We start from the raw sequence: 23,297 nt of genomic DNA on the forward strand, positions 1-23,297 counted from the left end.
TAGCTGCTGACAGGGAAATCACTGCGGAGGTTACTGCAAATTTGCAGGAACAAGGGGAAAATCAAACCTATAGCAAAGCCCAAAGGGATGCCACACAGTACAGGAGACCGACAAAGGAGGTTGATGGTTTTACAAGTTGGTGGCCACGCAGAACAAGTAACCTTTTGGAAATGAAAGGGATTACACTAGAGGCCTTCTTGGGTCAGCTTGAGACACAGAGAGATATAAAGACTATTCAACTTGACCTGAAACTAATGTCTAAGACGTTCAAGTCTATTCAGTTCAGACGGCATTGGGAGATTCCTCTGCTGGCAATAGTGGAGGGTCAGATGTACAGGCTTTTTTCTAAGGCTCCCACAAGCTTTATCATGTGTGGCAATACAAACACTGTAACCTGGCGAGCTGGTGTGGGTTAGTGACTCACTCCTAATATGTGACTGCCTTACTATGTCTGCCCCCAATTGTGTGAACTTTGTAATTAGGCTTTATGATTGGACTACTCCTCTATTTTACACCCCTGACAGTTGTATTTTTTACAAATTTATCCTGCAGACAATCTTCCTTGTTAAGCTCCATAGACCTCAATCATTTGAACCATTTATATTAAAACGCACCACATTGCAGAATTTACATTTAAATGTATATTTTTTGATGGAAGATGTAATTACCACTTTATACCACCGGAGGGGCGTAAAGGTTTAATTATACTCTATACATGGCATATTTTTGTGCACGATTGGCTTAGCTTCCTATATTACTTGGGTCTGCTCCAGGATTCCTGGTTATACATTTATCGTGTTGCCCTCTACAGACACATCATCTACTTTTATTTATGCAGCTCACAAATAGGTATTTATATATTTTTCCCCACTGCCTCCTATCGACTAAAGCTAATAATCTAAAGAGGGTTCTTGATGACTGTCACTGTTTATATCATATATACTAATCTGAGTTTTGTGCTTTAAGTGAACTTATAGGTTTTATAGATATATGTTGGTAAGGCATATTGCTGTCTCTTGTATTTATGGTTATATATTTTCTTTTCTGGAGACACAGTTCTCTGCTGCTTTTATGATGCAAGTATATATTTGACTATATTTACAAGCCACATGTGAGTACTTAAGTCTAAGATAATACAGGGTGTGTTAAAGGTTTTTTCTTTTTTTCTTATTTTACCCATGTCCTAAAGATGCTATGCTTGTGTTTCATACATTGCTAACACTTATTTGTCAGTGAGACAAAGTTATTTATAACAATGGTACACAAATCTGATGTGACATTATATTTTTTGCTGGTTGTCTCTTTTCTCTCTCAGACTGTTGCTCTCTATTTGTTTTGTCACTTTATATCTGTAAGCATACTAAGGCTTGCTGGCCCCACATCTGTATTGATAAGTTATCCTAATTGTTTTAGCACTGACTGGTCCTTGGCTGAGAGCTGTTGCATTATTACATTAAGGCAATGTATCTGATTTTAAAAGGGAGAATTTTCTTTTTTTTTACAAAAATCTTAGCTCTGAGGGTTATATTTGCCATAGTCTGAGCCTCCCTGTAAGATCTCGGTATTTTGGCTTCTATGGCTGTCTGTGTCATATAGCTTTTGCGTGGCCCTGAGACAGTTGAGAGTATATAAATAACACTATACTTATAACCAAACTCTAGTCTATGCATATGGGCATGGAACCATCAGACCTGTAAGTTTACACAGAGGACTAGCCTATCACTAAGACACGCATCATTTTCTTTTTAGTTGTTTCATTGGTTGCTGGGTATAGGGCCCATGCCCGAGCGACAGGGTATAACTGTCTAGGAAAGTAGGCTATTTTATTTATATTGGTGCTAGTAGGCCTGTTCTCTGGCTTTTAGCCACAGCAGATGGTAATGGTTCCCAGTGGTACTCAGACTACGGACTCCTTCTCTTAGTCCCTACAGCTACATGGTAATATCTGTTCTGCTCAATTGTATGTAATGTACATAGTGATTACTTCCCTTAAATTAAAAGCATAGCTAATTTCTATCTATACTTCTAACCCCTATAATAATCTACACAAACTGTGTGGCTATAGAATCAAGTTTAATATTTATGTTGCTCCAATAATAATCTATGTTTTTGCATATTCCCCACCCCACCCATCAACACACTCTGGCACCTGTAGTTATGCCCTGAGTGCTTCAGTATGAGAATATTAGGAGAAAGTGCTAGGGGAGGCTGGCCCTATACTAGCGCTATTATGTACAGTCTCCCTCCTCATAATTTTGTAAATGAGCTATTTCACCGGCGTCAGGGTTGCTACCATAGATTTCTAGATTCTCTTATGCAGGGTGCAGCATTGGCCCTTCTTTTAGCAAGCTTGTTCCAATATATCTTCAGATTATCCAGGTGCCCTTAAAACTTTCTCAATATATATGGCGTTCTGATTACTAATTTGCTTACCATCCACAAAATATCACCTCCCCCCCCACTATAATAAACCTCCTATACCAGGAGGGTTAAATACGCGGTTTGTCTCGTCTATACCGCACCCTAACTCCCTTTCTTATAAGCATATCTTGTAGAACAACATAACATTGACCCCATCCTACCCCCCAAGCTCAACAAGATTGTTTATCACTTTTTTTATATATATATATATATATATATATATATATATATATATATATATATATATATATATATATATATATATTATGAGCTGAATGTTAACTTTTGAAAAATGAGGTTCTAACTCTAATACATACTGCAACATTTATGCTGTTCCAATGCTTTTTGTTTTTATTGTTAAGATATTATTGCAATGTAACAGCTAGCAATATGTTATTTCTCACATTGTATGTACATGATTATATTGTTTGAAAACCTCAATAAAAATATTAAATAAAAAAATAAAAAAAAAAACTTTCATTTTTCAAATAGGGCATGTAATTTAAACAACTTTGCAATTTACTTTTATCAACAATTTTGCTTTGTTCTCTTGGTATTCTAGTTGAAAGCTAAACCTAGGAAGGCACATATGATAATTTCTAAGCCCTTGAAGGCCGCCTCTATGTTATTTACTTTTCACAGCAGGGGAGAGCAAGCTCATGTAGGCCATATAGATAGCATTGTGATCACGCCCGTGGCTAGTGGCAGACACTGCACTAATTGGCTAAAATGCAAGTCAATAGATAATAACTAAAAGTCATGTGATTAGGGGCGGTGAGAAGATGCTTAGATACAAGTTAGTCACAGAAGTAAAAAGTTATTAATATAAGTGTTGGTTTTGCAAAACTGGGGAAAGGGATTATATATCTTTTTAAACAACAAAAATTCTGGTGTTGACTGTCCCTTTAAACTCTCCTATACTGGAGAGGACTCTCAGACAGCAGGTTATGCAGGCACTGGGGCTGAGAATAGTCTGCTTGGCTAGTATATACTGGTGGTTTTACTTCTCCCGGCGATTAAACTATAAATCAATTAGGAGTAAGTTATTAGGAGTAAGTTATTTCTTTCCTCAGCAGCTAATTTAATTTTAGGGGGAGATTTCAACATGACTTGTGTCCTGTCTTGGATAGGTTGTCCTTAAAAAACTTACGGGAAAATAACAAAGTTGCAAAATATTTTAAAAAAATCTGTCATGAAATGAATTTAATTGATATATGGAGACTTAAAATCCGGAGCAACGTAGTTTTTCCTGCGAGTCAAAAACACATATGACATTTTCTAGAATAGACTTGTTCCTAATATCTAAATCTTTAGCATTATGTAGATCTGAGGCAGATATACATGATATTGTTATCTCGGACCATGCAGTAATTTCCTTTACACTTTTAGCCATTACCCCTCCTAAGAGTCAAAATACCTCGTTCTTTTTTCCTCGTTTTCTGACTGATAACCCCAGGTTCATTAACTGGTTAAAACAGAAATGGAATGATTACGCGACCATTAATATAAGGCAATTTGGTAAACCTGAGGTTTTTTGGGAAGCGGCGAAAGCTGTATTGAGGGGGGAAATTAAATTATACTTGAGTACTTGGAAGAAGAAAGCCCTGGCCCAAGAATCTCAACTAGCCGCACATGTAAGGAACGCACTTAGGAAGTTCTACATTGATAAGACTAAGGATAATTGGGACAGGTACTGCAAATCTAAACGGGAAAGAGATATTTACTTGAAACAAAGATCTCATGAAGAAGAATTAAAAATTAATTATCAATTCAGGGGACATTATGGGAATTCGGCTAAATTTTTGGCCAAGGTAGTTAAGGTTAGGAACAGTAAGAATCTCAACTCCACTATTAAATCTGAGAATAAAAAATATACTAACGGGGGAGGAGCCGGCCAGCGTCTGTGATGGCCGCATGATCTTTAGCTCCGGTTAAAGGAGCGTTCTCCACGGCATCGTTAGGGGATAAATGGGCCTCAGCAAACCTGGAAAAGACCACCGATTATCTGGAGAGGTGCAGGGGCACTGCAGGAGACGTCTATCTTGCCATTCGGTGAGAGCTAGCGACGAAACTTTAATCCGGAGGGCCGCAGGCCTAAATGCGCACTAACTAAAAGTGAACAACCAGCACGCACGCCAATATTGAAGGGGGTAAGATTGAAACACTCGGTGAAACAATACCTATATATAAACTTGTTAGATGCCCCCTGTAGTGGTGATGCCAACACACGCTAATGCTTGAGAAGTAACTTAGCAGTTTGTTCAGCAACAAAGCTTGTTTGGGCCTTCCCGGAAAGGAAACAGCTACTGAGGCAGAAACCTGGCTTTCCTTGCAACCTATAGTAAATATTATGGACGACACACAGGAGTATAATGTTACATATGAACTGACTTTCTTTTTTTAATCATGTAAATAGCCCCTATCTCCGCATCAAACAGCTTCAAACGGCACAGATCTGCGAGAGTACAAAAAAGCTGAACAATATACCACCCATCTTTTTACCAGTTGTCTTCAAGCAGACCTACTCAGATTGACAAAGCGCTGTGTGCAGTTTGTAAAGAAACTAATCTACATTGCCGCAAAAGAGTAATTTATTTTCCTTTCTCTTTCCTGGCCTGTAATGCCCTGTGTCACCACAACTCTATTAGACATTCAGACTGCATTACTGTTTAGAGACTGAAGCCCCTTTATCATACTGCTACTGAAGAGTCAGCAATGGCATCAAGACGCACACCTAAACCAGACAAAAACATTAAGGGTTTGGCACCCCCCAATGCAAAAATTGATAATTTTTTTAAAGTTCTAGAATCTTCTATATCGAATGCATCGGAGCCACCAGATACTGAACAAGCCACTTCTGATGTAGAAGCTTCAACTCTCCTCACTAAAGCCGATATACAGAACCTGCCGACTAAAGCAGACTTTGCCTCCTTCTTCACCCAGGTAGGGAAAATCATTAAGGAAGGACGATCTGAGGTCAGGAAAGATCTCTCAGACATGGGGGATAGAGTTATGCAGGCAGAAGAAGACTTGGAACAATTTACTAATACTACAGAACTTCAAAACCGAACTTTGCAAGTCCACAACGACATGATACAACAACTCCAAAACCAAGTCGAAGATCTCGACAACAGAGGGAGACGGCAGAATCTTAGAATAAGAGGCATCTCTGAGAAAGCCGTGACATCCCAAATCCAACAACACCTGCAAAAGCTATTTCAACGAGTCTTGCAAGATGACATAACAATCATACCCCTAGACAGAGCCCATCGAGCTCTGCGCCCGAAACCACCATAAGATAAGCCACCGAGAGACATAATCCTGCGCTTTCAAAACTTCAAGGATAAAGAGAAAATTATGACAGCCTCACGGAATACACGCCAAATCCTGTTCGAAGGAGACACAGTACAAATATATGCTGATTTAAGCAATATTACACTTTCCAAGCGCAGAGAGGCAAGATACCTCACCACACACCTACAGGACTTAAAGATACCCTACAGATGGGGTTTCCCTTTCTGCATCAAGGTGTTACACAACTCCCAAATTGTCACATACAGCCACCCAGATGACCTCGAGCACTTCTGTAACAGTCTAAAGATTCCAACTCCATCTATACGCTCGACACAGCCTACCACATTGTCAGGGGATAACCTGCAAGCACCGGAACCGAAACAACAGAGACTTGCCTGGACAAGAGTTTCAAGAAATGCCAATAAAGGAAATCAAAAACCAGCCCACCAGGAAGAAGGACCATCCTGAACCTGCATTACATGAGCCAAGAGACTGGTTACCCTCATAATTACCTATTTTCTGCTATATCATTGTGCCCGAACTTTAGAAGTTCCTGGTAAAGTGTATAGAGAACGTTCTATTTATATATATATACAGCTATATTACTGCTTTAAAGTAAATTTATACTAACAGACCAGCCCCTACCCATCCCCCAATTAGGCCTCCCCACAAAAACTTTCAAATTCCAGAGGGAGAAGCTCCGTCATAGTAACCTCCTCTATTTACTATGACCCCCCCATCTTACTCAAAATACTGTTTTAAGTATTGTTGTTTATTGGATTTAACTGTTACAGGTTATATTGTTATGTTATTAATGTATTATATGCTTTATTATATGCTTAACTCATGTTTTTTACTCCTTCCAGCAGATTCTTATACTGGAAGAGATTACTGCTCCTTATACTACTCCCCCTTTCCCTCCCACCCTTTCCTTGGCAGAGACGAAATTGAAAAGCATCAACTACAGGCTTTAGACCTCAGGTATAGTGGCATACAGCCAATAAGCACTAACATTGGGTTCACAGACTCCCGCACCACTATATATGTAGCAACCTATAGACAGCCCAAACAACACTACACAACTGTGCTCCTCCACAATATACATGGCAGTCCCTGATATTCTATTAATTTCCCAAAATGTTAAAGGCCTAAATTCACCCACCAAGAGATCCATTGCCCTTAACTGGTTTCATAGACATAAAGGGGAGGTTCTCTTTTTGCAGGAGACACATTTTTGTAAACACGAGACACCAAAGTGCTCCTCTAAACAATTTCCAGTTGGATATTTTAATTCGGCCCCTGCTAAGCGAAATGGAGTAGGCATACTATTTAAACACAATATCCCCTTCCAACTCACTCAGAAATGTGTAGACAATGAGGGACGATTTTTGATTCTCGTAGGCACACTCTACAACCGCCCAACCACACTGGCAACATATTATGCACCAAATACTGGCCAAGCCCGTTTTTTAAAAAAACTGCTCAGAACACTATTGGAGGTGACGCAGGGCACACTGATTCTTGCAGGAGACAGTAATGTGGCTATTGAACCACCGCTAGATTGTTCCACTCATAAAAGCTCAGTACCCAAGAGCTCCAGAGGTGTCATCTTAAGAGCCCTGCGAAATGCAACATTGTTAGATACTTGGAGACTTCAACACCCTACACAAAGAACATATACTTTTTATTCAAATCCCCAAAAGTCATACTCCAGAATAGACCACATATTTATAGATCAGAGGAGCCTACACCTAGCAAAACACTCGGATATCCTGCCAACCCCATGGTCTGACCATTCGATGGTAACACTGTCCCTGGCTTTGCCGGACAAGCCCCTTACTGATCCCCAATGGCGCCTAGACGAAACACTTCTGCTGCAACCATCAATTAAAGATAAAATTACGCGCTCGCTCAAAGACTATTTCCTACATAATGCAAACCCAGATACATCCCCCGCCTTAACCTGGGAAGCCCACAAAGCTGTAATTAGGGGGGAATTTCTGAAACAGAAGTCTATATTGAGGAAAAATTATAATGAGAGATACTCTATGCTACTACAGCAGCTCCGAGATACAGAGACACTACATATGCAAACCCCAAATAATGAACAGTATATAACTCAATTAACTAAAACTAGACGCGACTTGAATGACTTTATCCATAAATTGTCGCTGCCAACCACGCCAGGGGAACATAGCCACGACAGTAAAACAGTCGCCAATATCTTTAGAGATTATTATCACACCCTATATAACATCCCTGCAACACCACACTCCTCAGACAGCGAGGCAATAGATGCCTACATACAAAGAGCCAATATTCCGAGTTTACCTGACCATATTTCGAAACAAATGGATGACCCCATATCCCTGACAGAAGTTATTGCAGCCATAAATAATACACCTTTGCGTAAAAGCCTCAGCCCGGATGGCCTCTCCTACTATAAACAGTTCCAATCTATCTTGGCCCCTCACCTAACTAAACTCTTTAACTCCCTCGATAAAGATGGACTCCTCTCCCCTAACCTACTAGAAGCACACATCTCAGTAATCCCTAAACCAGGAAAATCCCCCACGGAACCAAGCAACTATCGCCCGATATCCCTACTAAATGGGGATATCAAAATATATGCCAAGATCCTAGCAAACCGTATCAGTAAAATACTCCCAACCCTAGTGCATGTAGATCAGGCTGGCTTCGTTCCGCTCAGGGAGGCCAGGGACAATACAATTAGAGTTCTCCATTTAATGGAATATGCAAAAACAAAACAGATCCCTGCAGTCCTGGCCTCCACTGATGCGGAAAAGGCCTTTGACAGACTGAATTGGCCCTTTCTGCAGAGTACACTACAACATTTTGGTTTTGGGGACTTAATGATCAAACAAATTTTCCACCTATACAATAGACCCTCAGCAAGAGTCCGTGCAAATGGGGTACTCTCACAAAGTTTTAACATTAGTAACAGGACTAGACAGGGATGCCCGCTATCGCCCATTCTTTTTGTCCTCACGATGGAGATCCTAGCCTGTCACATTAGGAAAAACCCAGATATACACGGTATTAAAATTGGCCCAGACTCCCACAAACTAGCCATGTTTGCAGACGATGTGTTAGTTACCCTAACCCTACCTGACATATCACTGCCCAATCTGACCCAGGAATTTAACAACTTCAGTAAATTCTCGCATTTCCACATAAATTATTCCAAGTCATAACTCCTAAATATCTCCATGACTACTAACGACTTCACGAATTTCATACCAACATGCCTATTCAGAATTCAAAATTCACATTTAAAATATCTAGGCATAGTATTATCCTCTAACCCTGCACGATGGTTCACCCTGAATTACCGGCCCCTCTTGCACTCTATACAGCATTCTCTATCCTCCTGGAGGGAAAAACCTTTGTCGTGGTGGGGCAGGATACAATCAATCAAAATGACAATACTCCCCAAAATTTTGTATATCTTACAGGCTATGCCGATCACCCTTCCTAAGACATTTATACAACAAATACAGAAAGCCGTGAATACCTTTGTATGGGGTGGATCTCGCCCAAGAATAGCTCGGGGAACAATGTATAGATCCCTCCAAAATGGAGGACTAGGTCTACCAGAGATAAGCCTATACTATCACGCGTCTGTACTGCAGAGAATTTTAGATTGGCATTGTAGAAAAGAATCTAAAGCATGGGTAATGATTGATTCTCAACTGCTCAGGTCCCCTAACCCAGGCCCCCTCTGCTGGCTCCCTAAAAATAGGCGCACCCCTGCCTGTCAATCATCCGCACTTTATCGTCATATATTTACTACTTGGGACTACTTAATTAAAAATACACCAGCTCTGTCCACCCTAGTTTCCCCGCTTACTCCAATTTTCCCTAATATAGAATTGATGGGGGGTTACGAAGCCAGAAAAAAAGACACACAAATTACTGAACTGCTGGACTCCGTGCCCATGGCGCTTCTGATTGCACAAGGCAAACTCAAAACTAGGGAGGAACTTACACCAATTTTGTTTGGCTCCTTTGCCCCCTGGCTAAAATACGCTCAATTACGACACTTTATCCAGACAACTACCAATAAAGAAGACCTTCTTAGATTGCCAACACCATTTGAGCAGACTTGCTTAGCAGGGAAAACTGCCAGAGGTACTTTGTCATTAGCTAAAGGTATGCTCCAAAATGCACAAACATCCATACTTCCCCCATATGTAGCTAAATGGCATAGAGAATTGGGTACAACAATGGACACTAAACAATGGTTACAAATTTATCAGAATACACGCACCTCCTCTACCTCACCTAAAGTAATTGAACTCAATTATAAAGTCCTTATGCGCTGGTATTTGACACCAGCGAGATTAAACAACATTTACCCTGCCTCTTCCCCGTCGTGTTGGAGAGGTTGCAACGAACGAGGCACCACAATACATATGTGGTGGTCGTGCCCCAAACTGCACTCATACTGGAGGGGAGTTGAGACCACATTGGGGAAACTGGCGGAAATAGACTTCTCTTTAAACCCAAGATTAATCCTGCTAAATGAGACACCCCCGCTCCAATGCAAAATTAGAAAGACACTAATACGTATAGGACTCAATTGCGCTAAAACACTGATTGCCCTGCATTAGAAGTCCCCCTCAATACCAACACTAGATAGCTGGTTACAAAGCACTGATAAAATGCTCTCATGTGAGGAATATGGCTACTTTAGAAGAGGCAAATCTGCATTCTATGCGGATGTCAGATTTTATTGGGATTCTATCACGCAAAAGGACCCCCACATCATAAGTACATTAACAGACTAGATGAGACATAAATACATCATTGAACTTCCTTTGCCCTAACAAATTTAAAAAAAACTAAGGGTTGTAAACGTTGTCATAACAGAGCTGCATATAATTCTCATTCGAGGACGTCTCTGCCAATTACCCTCCCTGTTACCCTCCCCCCTCCCGTCCACCTCCCTTCTCTCTTCTGTTGTGTTTGTTATTTCCTTTTCCCTTTTTTTTTTATATTGCTCTATGGTTTAGCTGGAGAATATCTCAGGCTTGGAGATGTGAGGTGTTGGTCTATTGTAGTAGCCGCACATCAACTATAATATAATGACAGGACGAAGACCAAAATCTGCATAAAACGAACATGGACAATAAAGGACTATGCTAAGGTCTACAGCTACAAAAAGCTATAATACCCAGAAACCTACAAGCTAGAAATACGAAGCTAATAGTTATTGAAGTGTATATTATTGAAGCCTATACAAGTTGACCTCCATGAAATTGTTTGCTCAGATTACAGTCCTGTGATTTCTTCTGTTGAATTGTTTGTTTGATGTTAAAATTAATAAAAAATTATTCTTTAAAAAAAAAAAAAATATACTAACGTAGATGATATTAGTCAAGTATTTTTTAAGGTGTTTCAATGTCTGTATTCAGATCAGAGGTTAACATGGATAACGAATTGAATTTTTGGGCCAGTGTTAAGGTACCTAGTATTTCTGAGGAAGAGTTGTCAGGCCTTAATAGCCCTATTTCGGAGGAAGAAGTTCTAGATTCCATTCAGGTAGCTAAATTCAATAAATCACCAGGACCAGATTTTATTCCGGTGGAATTCTATAAAATTCTAAAAGAAGAAATCAAACTATCTTTAGTTAACTTGTTTAACTTCTATTTCTCTTCTAGCAATTCAATATCAAATTATTTCTCGGCGGCCCGTATTTCTTTGATCTTAAAGAAAAGTAAGGACCCGGAGGATCCTCGGTCTTATAGACCCATTTCTGTTCTAAATGCAGACTATAAACTATTGACCGCCATTGTCGCGTCTAGATTGGCCAAATTACTGGATAATGTCATTCACCCAGACCAAACAGGGTTTATGAAGGATAGGAATTCTCTTAAAGTAACCTCTTTTTTGGACTTTGCTTGGAACTTAGACCCTAAGAGTGATGACTTTAAGAAGATCAGCTCTGCAGCAATTCTCACGGTAGATGCGGAGAAGGCCTTTGATGCAGTAAATTGGAATTATCTATTTTCAGCGCTAGAATGATTTGGATTCAAGAATCAGTTTTTAGAATTTATCAGGAATTTATACAAAAATCACATCTCATTTCTCTGCATCAATAGCCATTCTTCTCCATATATATCGCTTAAAAGGGGGACTCGGCAAGGATGCCCCCTTGCTCCGCTGCTCTTCAATTTGGCATTAGAGCCGTTTGCCATTTTGCTAAGGGATAGTTTACCCGGGATTCCTCTGGGTTCTTCCAAGTTAAAAAATCTTCTCTATGCGGACGACCTATTGATTTTTTTGGACAATGCAAAATATACTATTCCCTTAGTGTTGCAGTTATTTAAATCTTTTTCCTCTTTCTCAGGGTATAAAATTAATTATGACAAGAGTGAACTCCTTTGGTTACATAGGAATGGCTCTAAGTGGGTAGATCACCCCTTCAAAGTGGTGGAGTCTTTTCGGTATTTAGGTATTATCTTGCATAGAAATCCTGCAAAGTGGTATAAATTAAATTTTCTGCCGATTTTGTTGAAAATTAAAAATGATCTAGAAAATTGGTCTTCTCTCCCAATTTCCTTATCAGCAAGAGTTAATTTAATTAAAACGATTATTCTTCCAAAGATTTTATATCTCTTACAAAATCTCCCATTACTATTGACCAATAGAGATATCCATGACTTACAGTCCTGGCAATCCAAATTTATCTGGGGCAATAAAAAACCAAGGATTAGCTTGATCAGACTGATGCAAAAACGGTCACATGTAGGTTTAGCCTTGCCAGACTTTAGATTATACAACTGGGCGTGTTTAGCCAAGTTAGCTTTTGATTGGATTACTGAGTCAAATAAGTTTGTTTCGTTGGAGTTAGAATCATTTTTTATTTCTCCCTTTGCATTAAAAGCTATCCTCCATTGTCCTTTGAAAAGTCTACCGTTAAATATATGTAAATTGATTTCTTTTAAAAATGTCATCGTGGTGTGGCATAAAATGTGTCGGGTTTTGAATATCTCACCAGTATTTTCAGAGTTTTTCCCGATAGTAGGTAATCCTGAATTCATGCCAGGTATTAATCAGCGAGTTTTTAGGCTTTGGGCAGAAGTAGGATTGGTTTATATCCATCAGTTATTCGACTCTAACCGACTGCTTACTAGATATGTGCAATTCGTTTTGGATCGATTTGGAAATTCGGCAAATTCTGCAAATTCGGAGATTCGGATCGAACCAAATTACCGAATTAAAATACTGCCGAATTTACCGAATAAATCCGAATTAGTTCGGATTTATTCGGTAAATTTGGATGGCCATGGATTACACTAGTATTGCACAGTATATTAGGTTATATCACTCTGCTATGGGTTACACCTAATATACAGTACATAATACTAGTCTAATCCCACCTAACACTTACCGAAATTCCGAATTTCCGAACTGAACCGAATCCAGCCGAATTTCTTCGAATCCGAATGAATCCGAAACAAAATAAATTAAAAAAATTAAAACACCTCTACACCTCAGCTGCTTTGCTGAGGTGCCTACCTGCCTTGCTGAGGTACCTACCTGCCCTGCAACCACCGGAGTTTAGTCCCTGTTAGTAGCCAAATGATCCGGACACCAGCAGCAGACAAGATGAGCCGTTTTCCGGTCCTAGAAATGAATGCTTTTCTTCATCCAAATCTGGATTCTCTGAAGCTGACTGCATGGAGATTGAATGATTAGTCTTGTCTAGATAAGGTTTTTCAGAAAGGGTCATTGACACTTTGGCCCAGGCTAGTAAGCCTGTAACTCGTAAGATATATCATAAAGTTTGGTGCACCTACTTATCATGGTGCGAGTCTCTGGGTTTTCCTTGGCGTAAAGTGAGAGTTCCCTGTATTCTGTCTTTTCTCCAGGAGAGTCAGGAGGTTTTATTGCATAAACGTCGGTTTTATTGCATAAACGTCTGGCGGACTTACTGGATGTTCAGTCTTTTGTTCAGGCTCTGGTTAGAATCAGGCCTGTTTTTAAACCTGTTGCTCCTCCATGGATCCTCAATCTTGTTCTTTGTGTTTTGCAGCAGGCTCCGTTTAAGCCTATGCACTCTGATGATATTAAATTGCTGTCTTGGAAAGTATTTCTTCTGCTCATAGAGTTTCAGAACTTTCGGCTCTACAGTGTGATCCCCCTTATCTTATTTTCCATACGGATAAGGCGGTCCTACGTACCAAATTGGGATTTCTTCCTAAGGTAGTTTCAGACCATAATATCAATCAGGAAATTGTCGTACCTTCCTTTTGTCCAAATCCTTCTTCTCAGAAGGAACGTCTGTTAAACAACCTAGATGTGGTTTGTGTTTTAAAATTTTATCTCTAAGCTACTAAGGATTTTCGTCAATTTTCAACCCTTTTTGTGGTGTTTGCTGGCAAACGTAAGGGCCAAAAGGCCACGTCAACTACTCTTTCTTTTGGTTGAGGAGTGACATTCGGCTGTCTTATGAGACAGCTGGACAACTTCCTCCTGAGAGGATTACAGCTCATTCAACTCGTGCAATTTCTCCTTCCTGGGCATTTAAGAATGAGGCTTTTGCAAGGCAGCCACTTGGTCCTCGTTACATACCTTTTCAAAATTTTACAAATTTCATGTTTTTGCCTCTGTTGAGGCTTCTTTTGGGAGAAAGGTTCTTCAAGCTGTGGTGCCCTCAGTTTAGGTTCGCCTGCCTTATTTTTCTCCCTTCCTTTCCATTCTGTGTCCTCTCTGGCTTGGGTATTGGTTCCCATTAGTAATTGAATGGATTTGTGGACTCTCCATGCCATTGGAAAGAAAACAAAATTTATGCTTACCTGATAAATTCTTTTCTTTTCTGGCATGGAGTCTCCACGAACCGCCCTTGTCTACATTTCGGACGGCTTATTATGTTTTTGTTTTCTAAACTTCAGGCAACTTTATACCCCTGGTGTTCCTCCTTCCCTTTCCATATTTCCTCGGGTGAATGACTGGGGATTATGGGAAGTAGGAGAAATACTTAAAGCTTTGCTGGGGTGTTCTTTGCCTCCTACTGGTGGCCAGGAATTGAATTCCCATTTGTAATTGAATGGATTTGTGGACTCTCCATGCCAGGAAAGAAAATAATTTATAAGGTAAGTATACATTTTGTTTTTCAAACAGTAGCACTAAATCCAGTGGATTTCTGTTTGTTAGAAGATTACTGCACTGCAGATTCATTGGTATTCTTTGTGCCTAAAGATAGTAGTGATACGCTTAAAATCCTTCAATGTTAGTGAAATGTCAAGGCTAATGAAATTAACACCTTTCCCTAATATACTGAATCCATGACTCATGCTCAAGGAGTCTGAATATCTTGTCTGGTACGCATCTTCAAGACTATAAACACTTTAAACAGGGCTCAACACATGTACCAGTACTTTTATTTATGTATTTGTCTTGTTCATTGTTGTCTTGCATTGTTTAGCACTATGTAATATGACTTTACTTTAGATGTAAATGATAAAAGAGCTATGTTTTTATTGCTCAATATTTCTAAATGCTAGCGAGGTTATATTCTGTATCTAAGCATTAATAGAAGGAAGCATTTAATGTCTTTGAGTGTTATTGAATGAATGTTTTAACCGCCATTGCAGGAAATACATTGGTGCGCTATAACATCCGTCAGCTGAGTCGTATATACCCTGATGGACTACGAGCTAATTCATCCAACTATAGCCCCCAGGAGATGTGGAATGCAGGCTGCCAGCTTGGTGAGACCTCATATATTATTAGAAATCTTGTCCACTTTCTTGTTCTCTTATTCAAAGAAATATTATTAAATATGGTGAGGGTTTATGTTACTGATATGGTGAGTCTGATTTTCCTTTGTTTTCTCAGTGGCTCTGAATTTCCAGACCCCAGGATACAAGATGGATCTTAATCGAGGTCGCTTCCAGGATAATGGGCTCTGCGGATATGTCTTGAAGCCTGAATTTCTGCGCAGAGAGGACAGTGATTTTAACCCAGAGTTTCTCAGCAGTGATATGAAGATTTTGATTGTCAGGGTGAGAATATGTGAGCCCAACCAGGAGAAAAGCATTATCTAAGTTGTTTTATTATTATTATGATGATGATGATGATGCTCCTGGTAGAGTTTGGCTACTCTTGTTATTTATGTTGAGCACTGTGTGTAATTAGTTCACTTTGGTCCTAAGAGGGATTGAAAACTGAAACATTTGTATGTGATTGTCACTTTGATCCTAGCTAGTATTGGTATTCTGTACATATCAATGCTATTTTTGCATTTGCAGATCATTTCAGCCCAGCAACTTCCTAAACTAAATAAAGAGAAGCCAAACTCCATAGTTGATCCATTTGTACGTGTTGAAATCCACGGAGTGGGGAAAAGGAGAGAGCAAGAGACAAAATACATATTAAATAATGGTGAGAGCTTCATAACTACCACCATCTTTTTTTGCTAGACCATTATTTATTCTAGCCCTACACCTCTTTGTAGTGTTTTCATATCTATGCAGTATGGTAAGGTCCAAAAAAGATACTACCAGACCACTAACAGTATATTATAGATCAAACAGAGAGGCGCCTCATGTTCGTATCGGACAATCTTATATCCCAGCTGTTTAGGCACCCTGTTGTGCTTATGGAAACAGGCTGGTATCTTAAGGTGTAGCAGCTCACCAACTCCCAAAATCAGGAACAACTAGAAAGTCCTTACCAAATTGTCAGATATATTATGCTGTATAAATCAGGCACACTAACACTACTGATTATAATAAAAGTAATACATTCATTAAAAATCAATAAAAACAAAGTAGTGTATGCCCTACTTTGTTTCTATTGATTTTTAATACATTTATTACTTTATTTTAATCAGTAGTGTTAGTATGCCTGATTTATACAGCATAATACATCTGACCATTTGGTAAGGATTGTCGATTTGTTCCTGATTTGGGGAGGTGGTGAGCTGCTACACCTTAAGATACCAGCCTGTTTCCATAAGCACAACATGGTGCTTTCTACCCTATTATATGTGTGCCTACACAGCTGGGATATAGATTGTCCGATACACACATGAAGAGCCTCTCTGTTTGATCTATATTTCTTTTACAAGATATGACGAGTCCACGGATTTCATCCTTACTTATGGGATATCGCCTCCTGGTCAGCAGGAGGAGTCAAAGAGCTCCACAGCAGAGCTGCATAAATAGCTCCTCCCTTCCCCCCAACCCAGTCATTCTCTTTGCCTGTGTTAATGATAGGAAGAGGTAAAGTGAGGTGTTAGTTTAGATTCTTCAATCAAGATTTTTTTATTTGTAAATTGTGCCAAAGTGTTCTATTTTATTACAGGGCAGCTTTCTGGAAAGACTATGGGAACTGGTGGATGTTTTTACTCCACTGTGCCTCCCATGATTGCGCTGCATTCTGTATACGGTCTTAGAGGTTGTAACCAAGACCCTTCTGCTTTCACAGGACCTCAGGAGGAAGAGTGGACCTCTTGACACTGTGAATTTGACATGTTGTTCCTCAGCATGAAGGTAGGTGCAGTTTTTATTCTGGAAGGCTGCAGCATATCTCAGAATAACTGTGCTTGTTATGTTATATGGGGGCTAGATTAAAGGGCGTCCCTTTAACTCATGTGGTGATACCTAGACATTCTGGCATGGTAAGAAGCTTAGATTAGCTGGGGTATGTAGAAGAAATCTAACATAGTGTGTTATCCAGACACTCTGGCATTATCGTTTAGCCTAGAAGCGCTGGGACATACTGTATGGGTATTTTCTGATAACGGGTTTATTTTATTTGAGGTGGCTGATGCTGGGGACTGTTCCAGAGGGGATATCTTTTATTTAGGGCTCTGATACATGGCGGTTTTGTTTATAGCATAACTTTAATTAGACTCTGACTTGAAGGAGAGGTTGTTTCTTATCACGCCCACGAAGGGCGGGGCTTGGTTTTGCGCGCTTTGTAGCGCAGTTTCACTTGAGTTCCGGTTAAGCTGATTCTATCACGACTCCTAAGTCTGCTTGTGGTGTTATTTTACAAGCGACTTTAGGTGCGTTGTACTGCGGAGTGGAGATTGTCACGTGGGGGCAGGTAGGAGCCGCAGCAGAGCTGCGGCGAGGTGACTGAGTAAATTTAGACGCATACAGTGTTTTTTTCTCTCTAAAGCTATAGTACAGAGATTGTGAGTTTTGCTCTCTGCCAGATATTTAGAATTTTAATTCTGCTAGCAGTTCCTTAAAGAGACAGTACTCCGCAGAGTATTTATTGTTACCACAATTATTATCAGTGATTTTGACCAAGCTTGACATTTGTTAGGTTATCAAAATGGATGACCTTGAACAGAGTACATGCCCTATGTGTTTAGATGCCATTGTGGAACCCCCTGTTACACTTTGTCCCTCATGCATTGAAAGGGCTTTACAGAGTAAAGAGAAGATTTTCTTTAATAAAGATACATCTGATGAATGTCCTCAGACTGATGAAATTCAGGGTATACCGCATCTGAGGGGGAACTGTCTGACTCAGGAAGTGCATTACCCCAGACAGATTCAGACATCATGTCTTTCAGATTTAAACTTCAACATATCTGCCTGTTGCTATGAGAGGTTTTGGTGACTCTGGACGACTGTGACTCTATTGTGGTACCGCCAGAGAAATTGAGTAAGATGGACAAATACTTAGAGGTCCCTTCTTATTCCGATGTTTTTCCGGTTCCTAAGAGAATTTCAGAAATTATTACAAGGGAATGGGAGAGACCGGGTATCCCGTTCTCCCCTTCCCCTATTTTTAGGAAAATGTACCCTATAGCTGACACCATTCGGGACTCTTGGCAGACGGTCCCTAAGGTGGAGGGAGCTATCTCTACCCTGGCTAAGCGTACGACTATCCCTATTGAGGACAGTTGTGCTTTCAAAGACCCTATGGATAAAAAGTTGAAGGGTCTTCTTAAAAAGCTATATATTCATCAAGGGTTTCTATTTCAACCGATGGCCTGCATTGTAACAGTCACAAATGCAGCTGCCTTTTGGTTTGACACCCTAGAAGAGTCCCTTAAGACTGAGACTCCTTTAGAAGAAATAATGGATAGAATTAAGGCCCTTAAGCTGGCTAATTATTTTATTAAGGATGCCGCCTTTCAGATAGCCAAATTGGCGGCTAAGAATTCAGGATTTTCCATTTTAGCGCGCAGAGCCTTATGGTTAAAATCTTGGTCTGCGGATGTGTCCTCTAAATCAAAGCTTTTGGCTATTCCCTTCAAGGGAAAGACCCTATTTGGACCTGATTTGAAAGAAATCATTTCTGATATTACGGGAGGTAAGGGTCATCTCCTCCCTCAAGACAAAACATCCAAGCATAGGGGACGACAGAGTAATTTTCGTTCCTTTCGTAATTTCAAAGAGTCCCCTCTTCCTCTTCCCCTCTTCCTCTGCCGCTAAACAGGAAGGGAACTTTCCTCAAACCAAAGCCATCTGGAGACCCAACCAGGCTTGGAACAAGGGGAAACAACCCAAGAAACCCGCTGCTGCTCCCAAGACAGCATGAAGGGGTGGCCCCCAATCCGGGACCGGATCTAGTAGGGGGCAGAGTTTCTCTCTTTGTCCAGGCTTGGATAAGAGATGTTCAGGATCCCTGGACACTGGAAATCGTGTCTCAAGGGTATCAGCTGGAGTTCAAAAATTCCTTCCCAAGGGGAAGGTTTCTTCTTTCACGATTGTCTGTAGACCAGATAAAAAGAGAGGCATTCTTACGTTGTGTAAAAGACCTCTCCACTATGGGAGTAATTTGTCCCATTCCAATACAGGAACAGGGGCAGAGGTTTTACTCAAATCTTTTTGTAGTTCCCAAAAAAGAGGGAACGTTCCGACCCATTTTATATCTCAAGAGTCTAAACAAGTTTCTCAGAGTCCCATCCTTCAAGATGGAGACTATTCGGACAATTCTTCCATTGATCCAGGAGGGTCAATATATGACTACCGTGGACTTAAAGGATGCATATCTTCATATTCCTATCAACAGAGATCATCACCAGTTCCTGAGGTTTGCCTTTCTGGACAAACATTTTCAGTTTGTGGCCCTTCCTTTCGGGTCGGCCACGGCACCCAGGATCTTCACGAAGGTTCTAGGGTCTCTGCTGGCAGTTCTCAGACCACGGGGGAATTGCAGTGGCGCCTTATCTGGACGATATTCTGATCCAGGCGTCGTCTTATCAGCTGACAAAGTCTCATACCGACATTGTCCTATCCTTTCTAAGGACTCACGGGTGGAAGGTGAATCTAGAAAAGAGTTAATTAATTCCACAGACAAGGGTTCCTTTCCTGGGAACTCTAATAGACTCTGTATCCATGAAAATCTTTTTGACGGAAGTCAGAAAGTTAAAGATTCTGAATACATGCCAATCCCTTCAGTCCAATCCTCGGCCATCAGTGGCTCAGTGCATGGAGGTAATTGGATTGATGGTGGCGGCTATGGACATCATTCCGTTTGCTCGTTTTCATATCAGACCTCTACAACTAAGCATGCTCAGGCAGTGGAATGGAGATTATGAAAATTTGTCTCTTCAGATAGATCTGGATCAGGAGACAAGAGACTCTCTTCTTTGGTGGTTGTCGCCCAATTCATCCGCTTTCAGTTGGACAACATCACGACTGTGGCTTACATCAGTCATCAGGGAGGAACAAGGAGTTCCTTAGCGATGACAGAAGTATCCAAGATAATTCGGTGGGCGGATGCTCACTCTTGTTGTCTGTCAGCAATCTACATCCCAGGAGTGGACAACTGGGAGGCGGATTTTTTGAGCAGAGAGACGTTTCATCCGGGGGAATGGGAACTCCATCCAGAGGTCTTTGCCACCCTGATTCTCAGGTGGGGCAGACCGGAAATTGGATCTGATGGCATTGCGTCAGAATGCCAAGCTCCCAAGATATGGATCCAAGTCCAGGGATCCTCAGGCCGAACTGATAGATGCCTTGGCAGTGCCTTGGTCGTTCAACCTAACTTATGTGTTTCCACCGTTTGCTCTCCTTCCCAGGGTGATTGTGCGGATCAAACAGGAGAGGGCTTCGGTGATTCTAATCGCTCCTGCGTGGCCTTGCAGGACTTGGTATGCCGATCTGGTGGTCATTTCCTCTCTTCCGCCGTGGAAGCTTCCATTGAGGCAGGACCTTCTCATTCAGGGACCCTTCCATCATCCGAATCTAATTTCTCTGCAGCTGACTGCTTGGAGATTGAACGCTTGATTTTATCTAAGCGGGGGTTCTCTGATGCGGTCATTGATACTTTGATTCAGGCACGTAAGCCTGTTACTAGAAAAATTTACCATAAGATATGGTGTAAATATCTTTATTGGTGCGAATCCAAGGGCTACTCATGGAGTAGGGTTAGGATTCCCAGGATTTTATCTTTTCTCCAAGAAGGATTGGAGAAAGGGTTGTCAGCAAGTTCCTTAAAGGGACAGATTTCTGCTTTGTCTATTTTGCTACACAAACCTGTGTTTAGACCAATTGCTCCTCCTTGGAGTTTGAATTTAGTTCTTAATGTTCTTCAAGGGGTTCCATTTGAACCCATGCATTCCATAGATATTAAGTTATTATCTTGGAAAGTTTTAATTTTCGTTGCTATTTCTTCTGCTCGCAGAGTTTCTGAGCTTTCGGCATTACAATGTGATTCTCCTTATCTTATTTTCCATTCTGATAAGGTGGTGTTACGTACCAAACCTGGTTTTCTTCCTAAGGTTGTTTCTAACAAGAATATTAATCAGGAAATTGTTGTTCCTTCCTTCCTTCTAAGAAGGAGCGTATGTTACATAATAATAAAATAGTCCATGCCTTGAAGTTCTACTTGCAGGCGACTAAGGATTTTCGTCCAACATCTTCATTATTTGTTGTTTTTGCTGGGAAACGTAGGGGTCAGAAAGCTATGGCTACCTCTCTTTCTTTTTGGCTGAAGAGTATCATCCGTGTTGCATATGAGACTGCTGGACAGCAGCCTCCAGAACGAATTACGGCTCATTCTACTAGGGCTGTGGCTTTCTCATGGGCATTTAAAAATGATACTTCTGTTGAACAGATTTGCAAGGCTGCAACTTGGTCGTCTCTTCACACTTTTTCCAAATTTTCCAAATTTGATACTTTGGCCTCGTCCGAGGCTGTTTTTGGGAGAAAGGTTCTTCAAGCAGTGGTGCCTTCCGTTTAGGTTCTTGTCTTGTCCCTCCTTTTCATCCTTGTCCTATAGCTTTGGTATTGTATCCCATAAGTAAGGATGAAATCCGTGGACTCGTCATATCTTGTAAAAGAAAAGGAAATTTATGCTTACCTGATAAATTTATTTATTTTACGATATGACAAGTCCACGGCCCACCCTGTCATTTTCTGAGACAGGTTTTTATTTTTGTTAAACTTCAGTCGCCTCTGCTCCTTAGCTATTCCTTTCTCTTCCTAACTTCGGTCGAATGACTGGGTTGGGGGGGAAAGGAGGAGATATTTATGCAGCTCTGCTGTGGAGCTCTTTGCCTCCTCCTGCTGACCAGGAGGCGATATCCCATAAGTAAGGATGAAATCCGTGGACTCGTCATATCGTAAAAGAAATAAATTTATCAGGTAAGCATACATTTCCTTTTTAGGACTGTACTACTTTGAGAGTGAGGAGCTGTGCAGCCACTGTGCCATATAAAAGATTATTTGGTCTTTTGGTTGGTCCTGTAAAGACTTCAACCACTTTGGGACTGTGTTTTATTCCAGAGACTTTTTCTTTTAGTCTGCATATGCTGATGTGTATTGTGTTTCAGTCTATAGATATTTGAGCCTTATATGCCATATAGATTCACACTAATAGCGCCCCTATGGGCTGTTGTTAGCTCATATATGATACACTAACAGTATAAGTAGCTAACCCAATACCCATTTGTGTAACGGTATGAACATCTCAAAGGTAGTAAGTTTGTAATCTTTGAGTAAATGTACATAAGAAGTGGGTCAGTGTTTTACGTAGAAGAGCACTTGCTAAAACAGTAGTAAACACATTTCAGACAAATGCCTAAATTCAAATGTTGGCGCTAAACACTGATAATCTGATAATATTTTTTCCTACTTATAGAAATTTTTAGTTAGTCATTAACCAGTAAGTTCCACAGCTACTTAATTTACTGAATCAGTCAGAGCCACCAAGGTTCCTGGGAACACATGGAATTCCTACACCTGGTGCTGATAAAAAACTATCGGCTAGATTACGAGTTTTGCAGTAAGGTGAAAAAGCAGCGTTAACAGGTCCTAACGTAATAGCAGTGGTAGTGAAAAAGCAGCGTTAGGACCTGTTACGAGTCTTGCAGGTTTAGGGGCACCGCACACTTTTTTGGCCTTACCGCAAACCGACTTACGTAAAGTTCGTAAACCCTTTTTTCTATGGGACTTCCATAGCGCTGGTATTACGAGTTTGTCCTGGGAGGCCAAAAAGTGAGTGGTACAGCCTATACCGACAAGATTCCTAACTCATTCTAAAGTCAGTAGTTATGAGTTTTACACTACAACGCTGTAGCATAAAACTCATAACTAAAGTACTAAAAAGTACACTAACACCCATAAGCTACCTATTAA

The 23,297-nt window shown here is 40.5% G+C and overlaps 1 protein-coding gene across 1 annotated transcript in view; it reads left to right on the forward strand.

The window, feature by feature from the left end:
- Positions 1 to 23,297, forward strand: part of PLCD3 (phospholipase C delta 3) — a 319,734-nt gene that overhangs the window by 230,536 nt on the left and 65,901 nt on the right. The window contains exons 11-13 of the mRNA XM_053699833.1: positions 15,339 to 15,455; positions 15,583 to 15,749; positions 15,996 to 16,128. Coding sequence (XP_053555808.1) covers positions 15,339 to 15,455; positions 15,583 to 15,749; positions 15,996 to 16,128 — 417 coding nt within the window. The remainder of the gene's footprint in view (positions 1 to 15,338; positions 15,456 to 15,582; positions 15,750 to 15,995; positions 16,129 to 23,297) is intronic.

This window comes from Bombina bombina, chromosome 1, assembly GCF_027579735.1.
Source record: "Bombina bombina isolate aBomBom1 chromosome 1, aBomBom1.pri, whole genome shotgun sequence".
Classification (NCBI taxonomy): domain Eukaryota; kingdom Metazoa; phylum Chordata; class Amphibia; order Anura; family Bombinatoridae; genus Bombina; species Bombina bombina.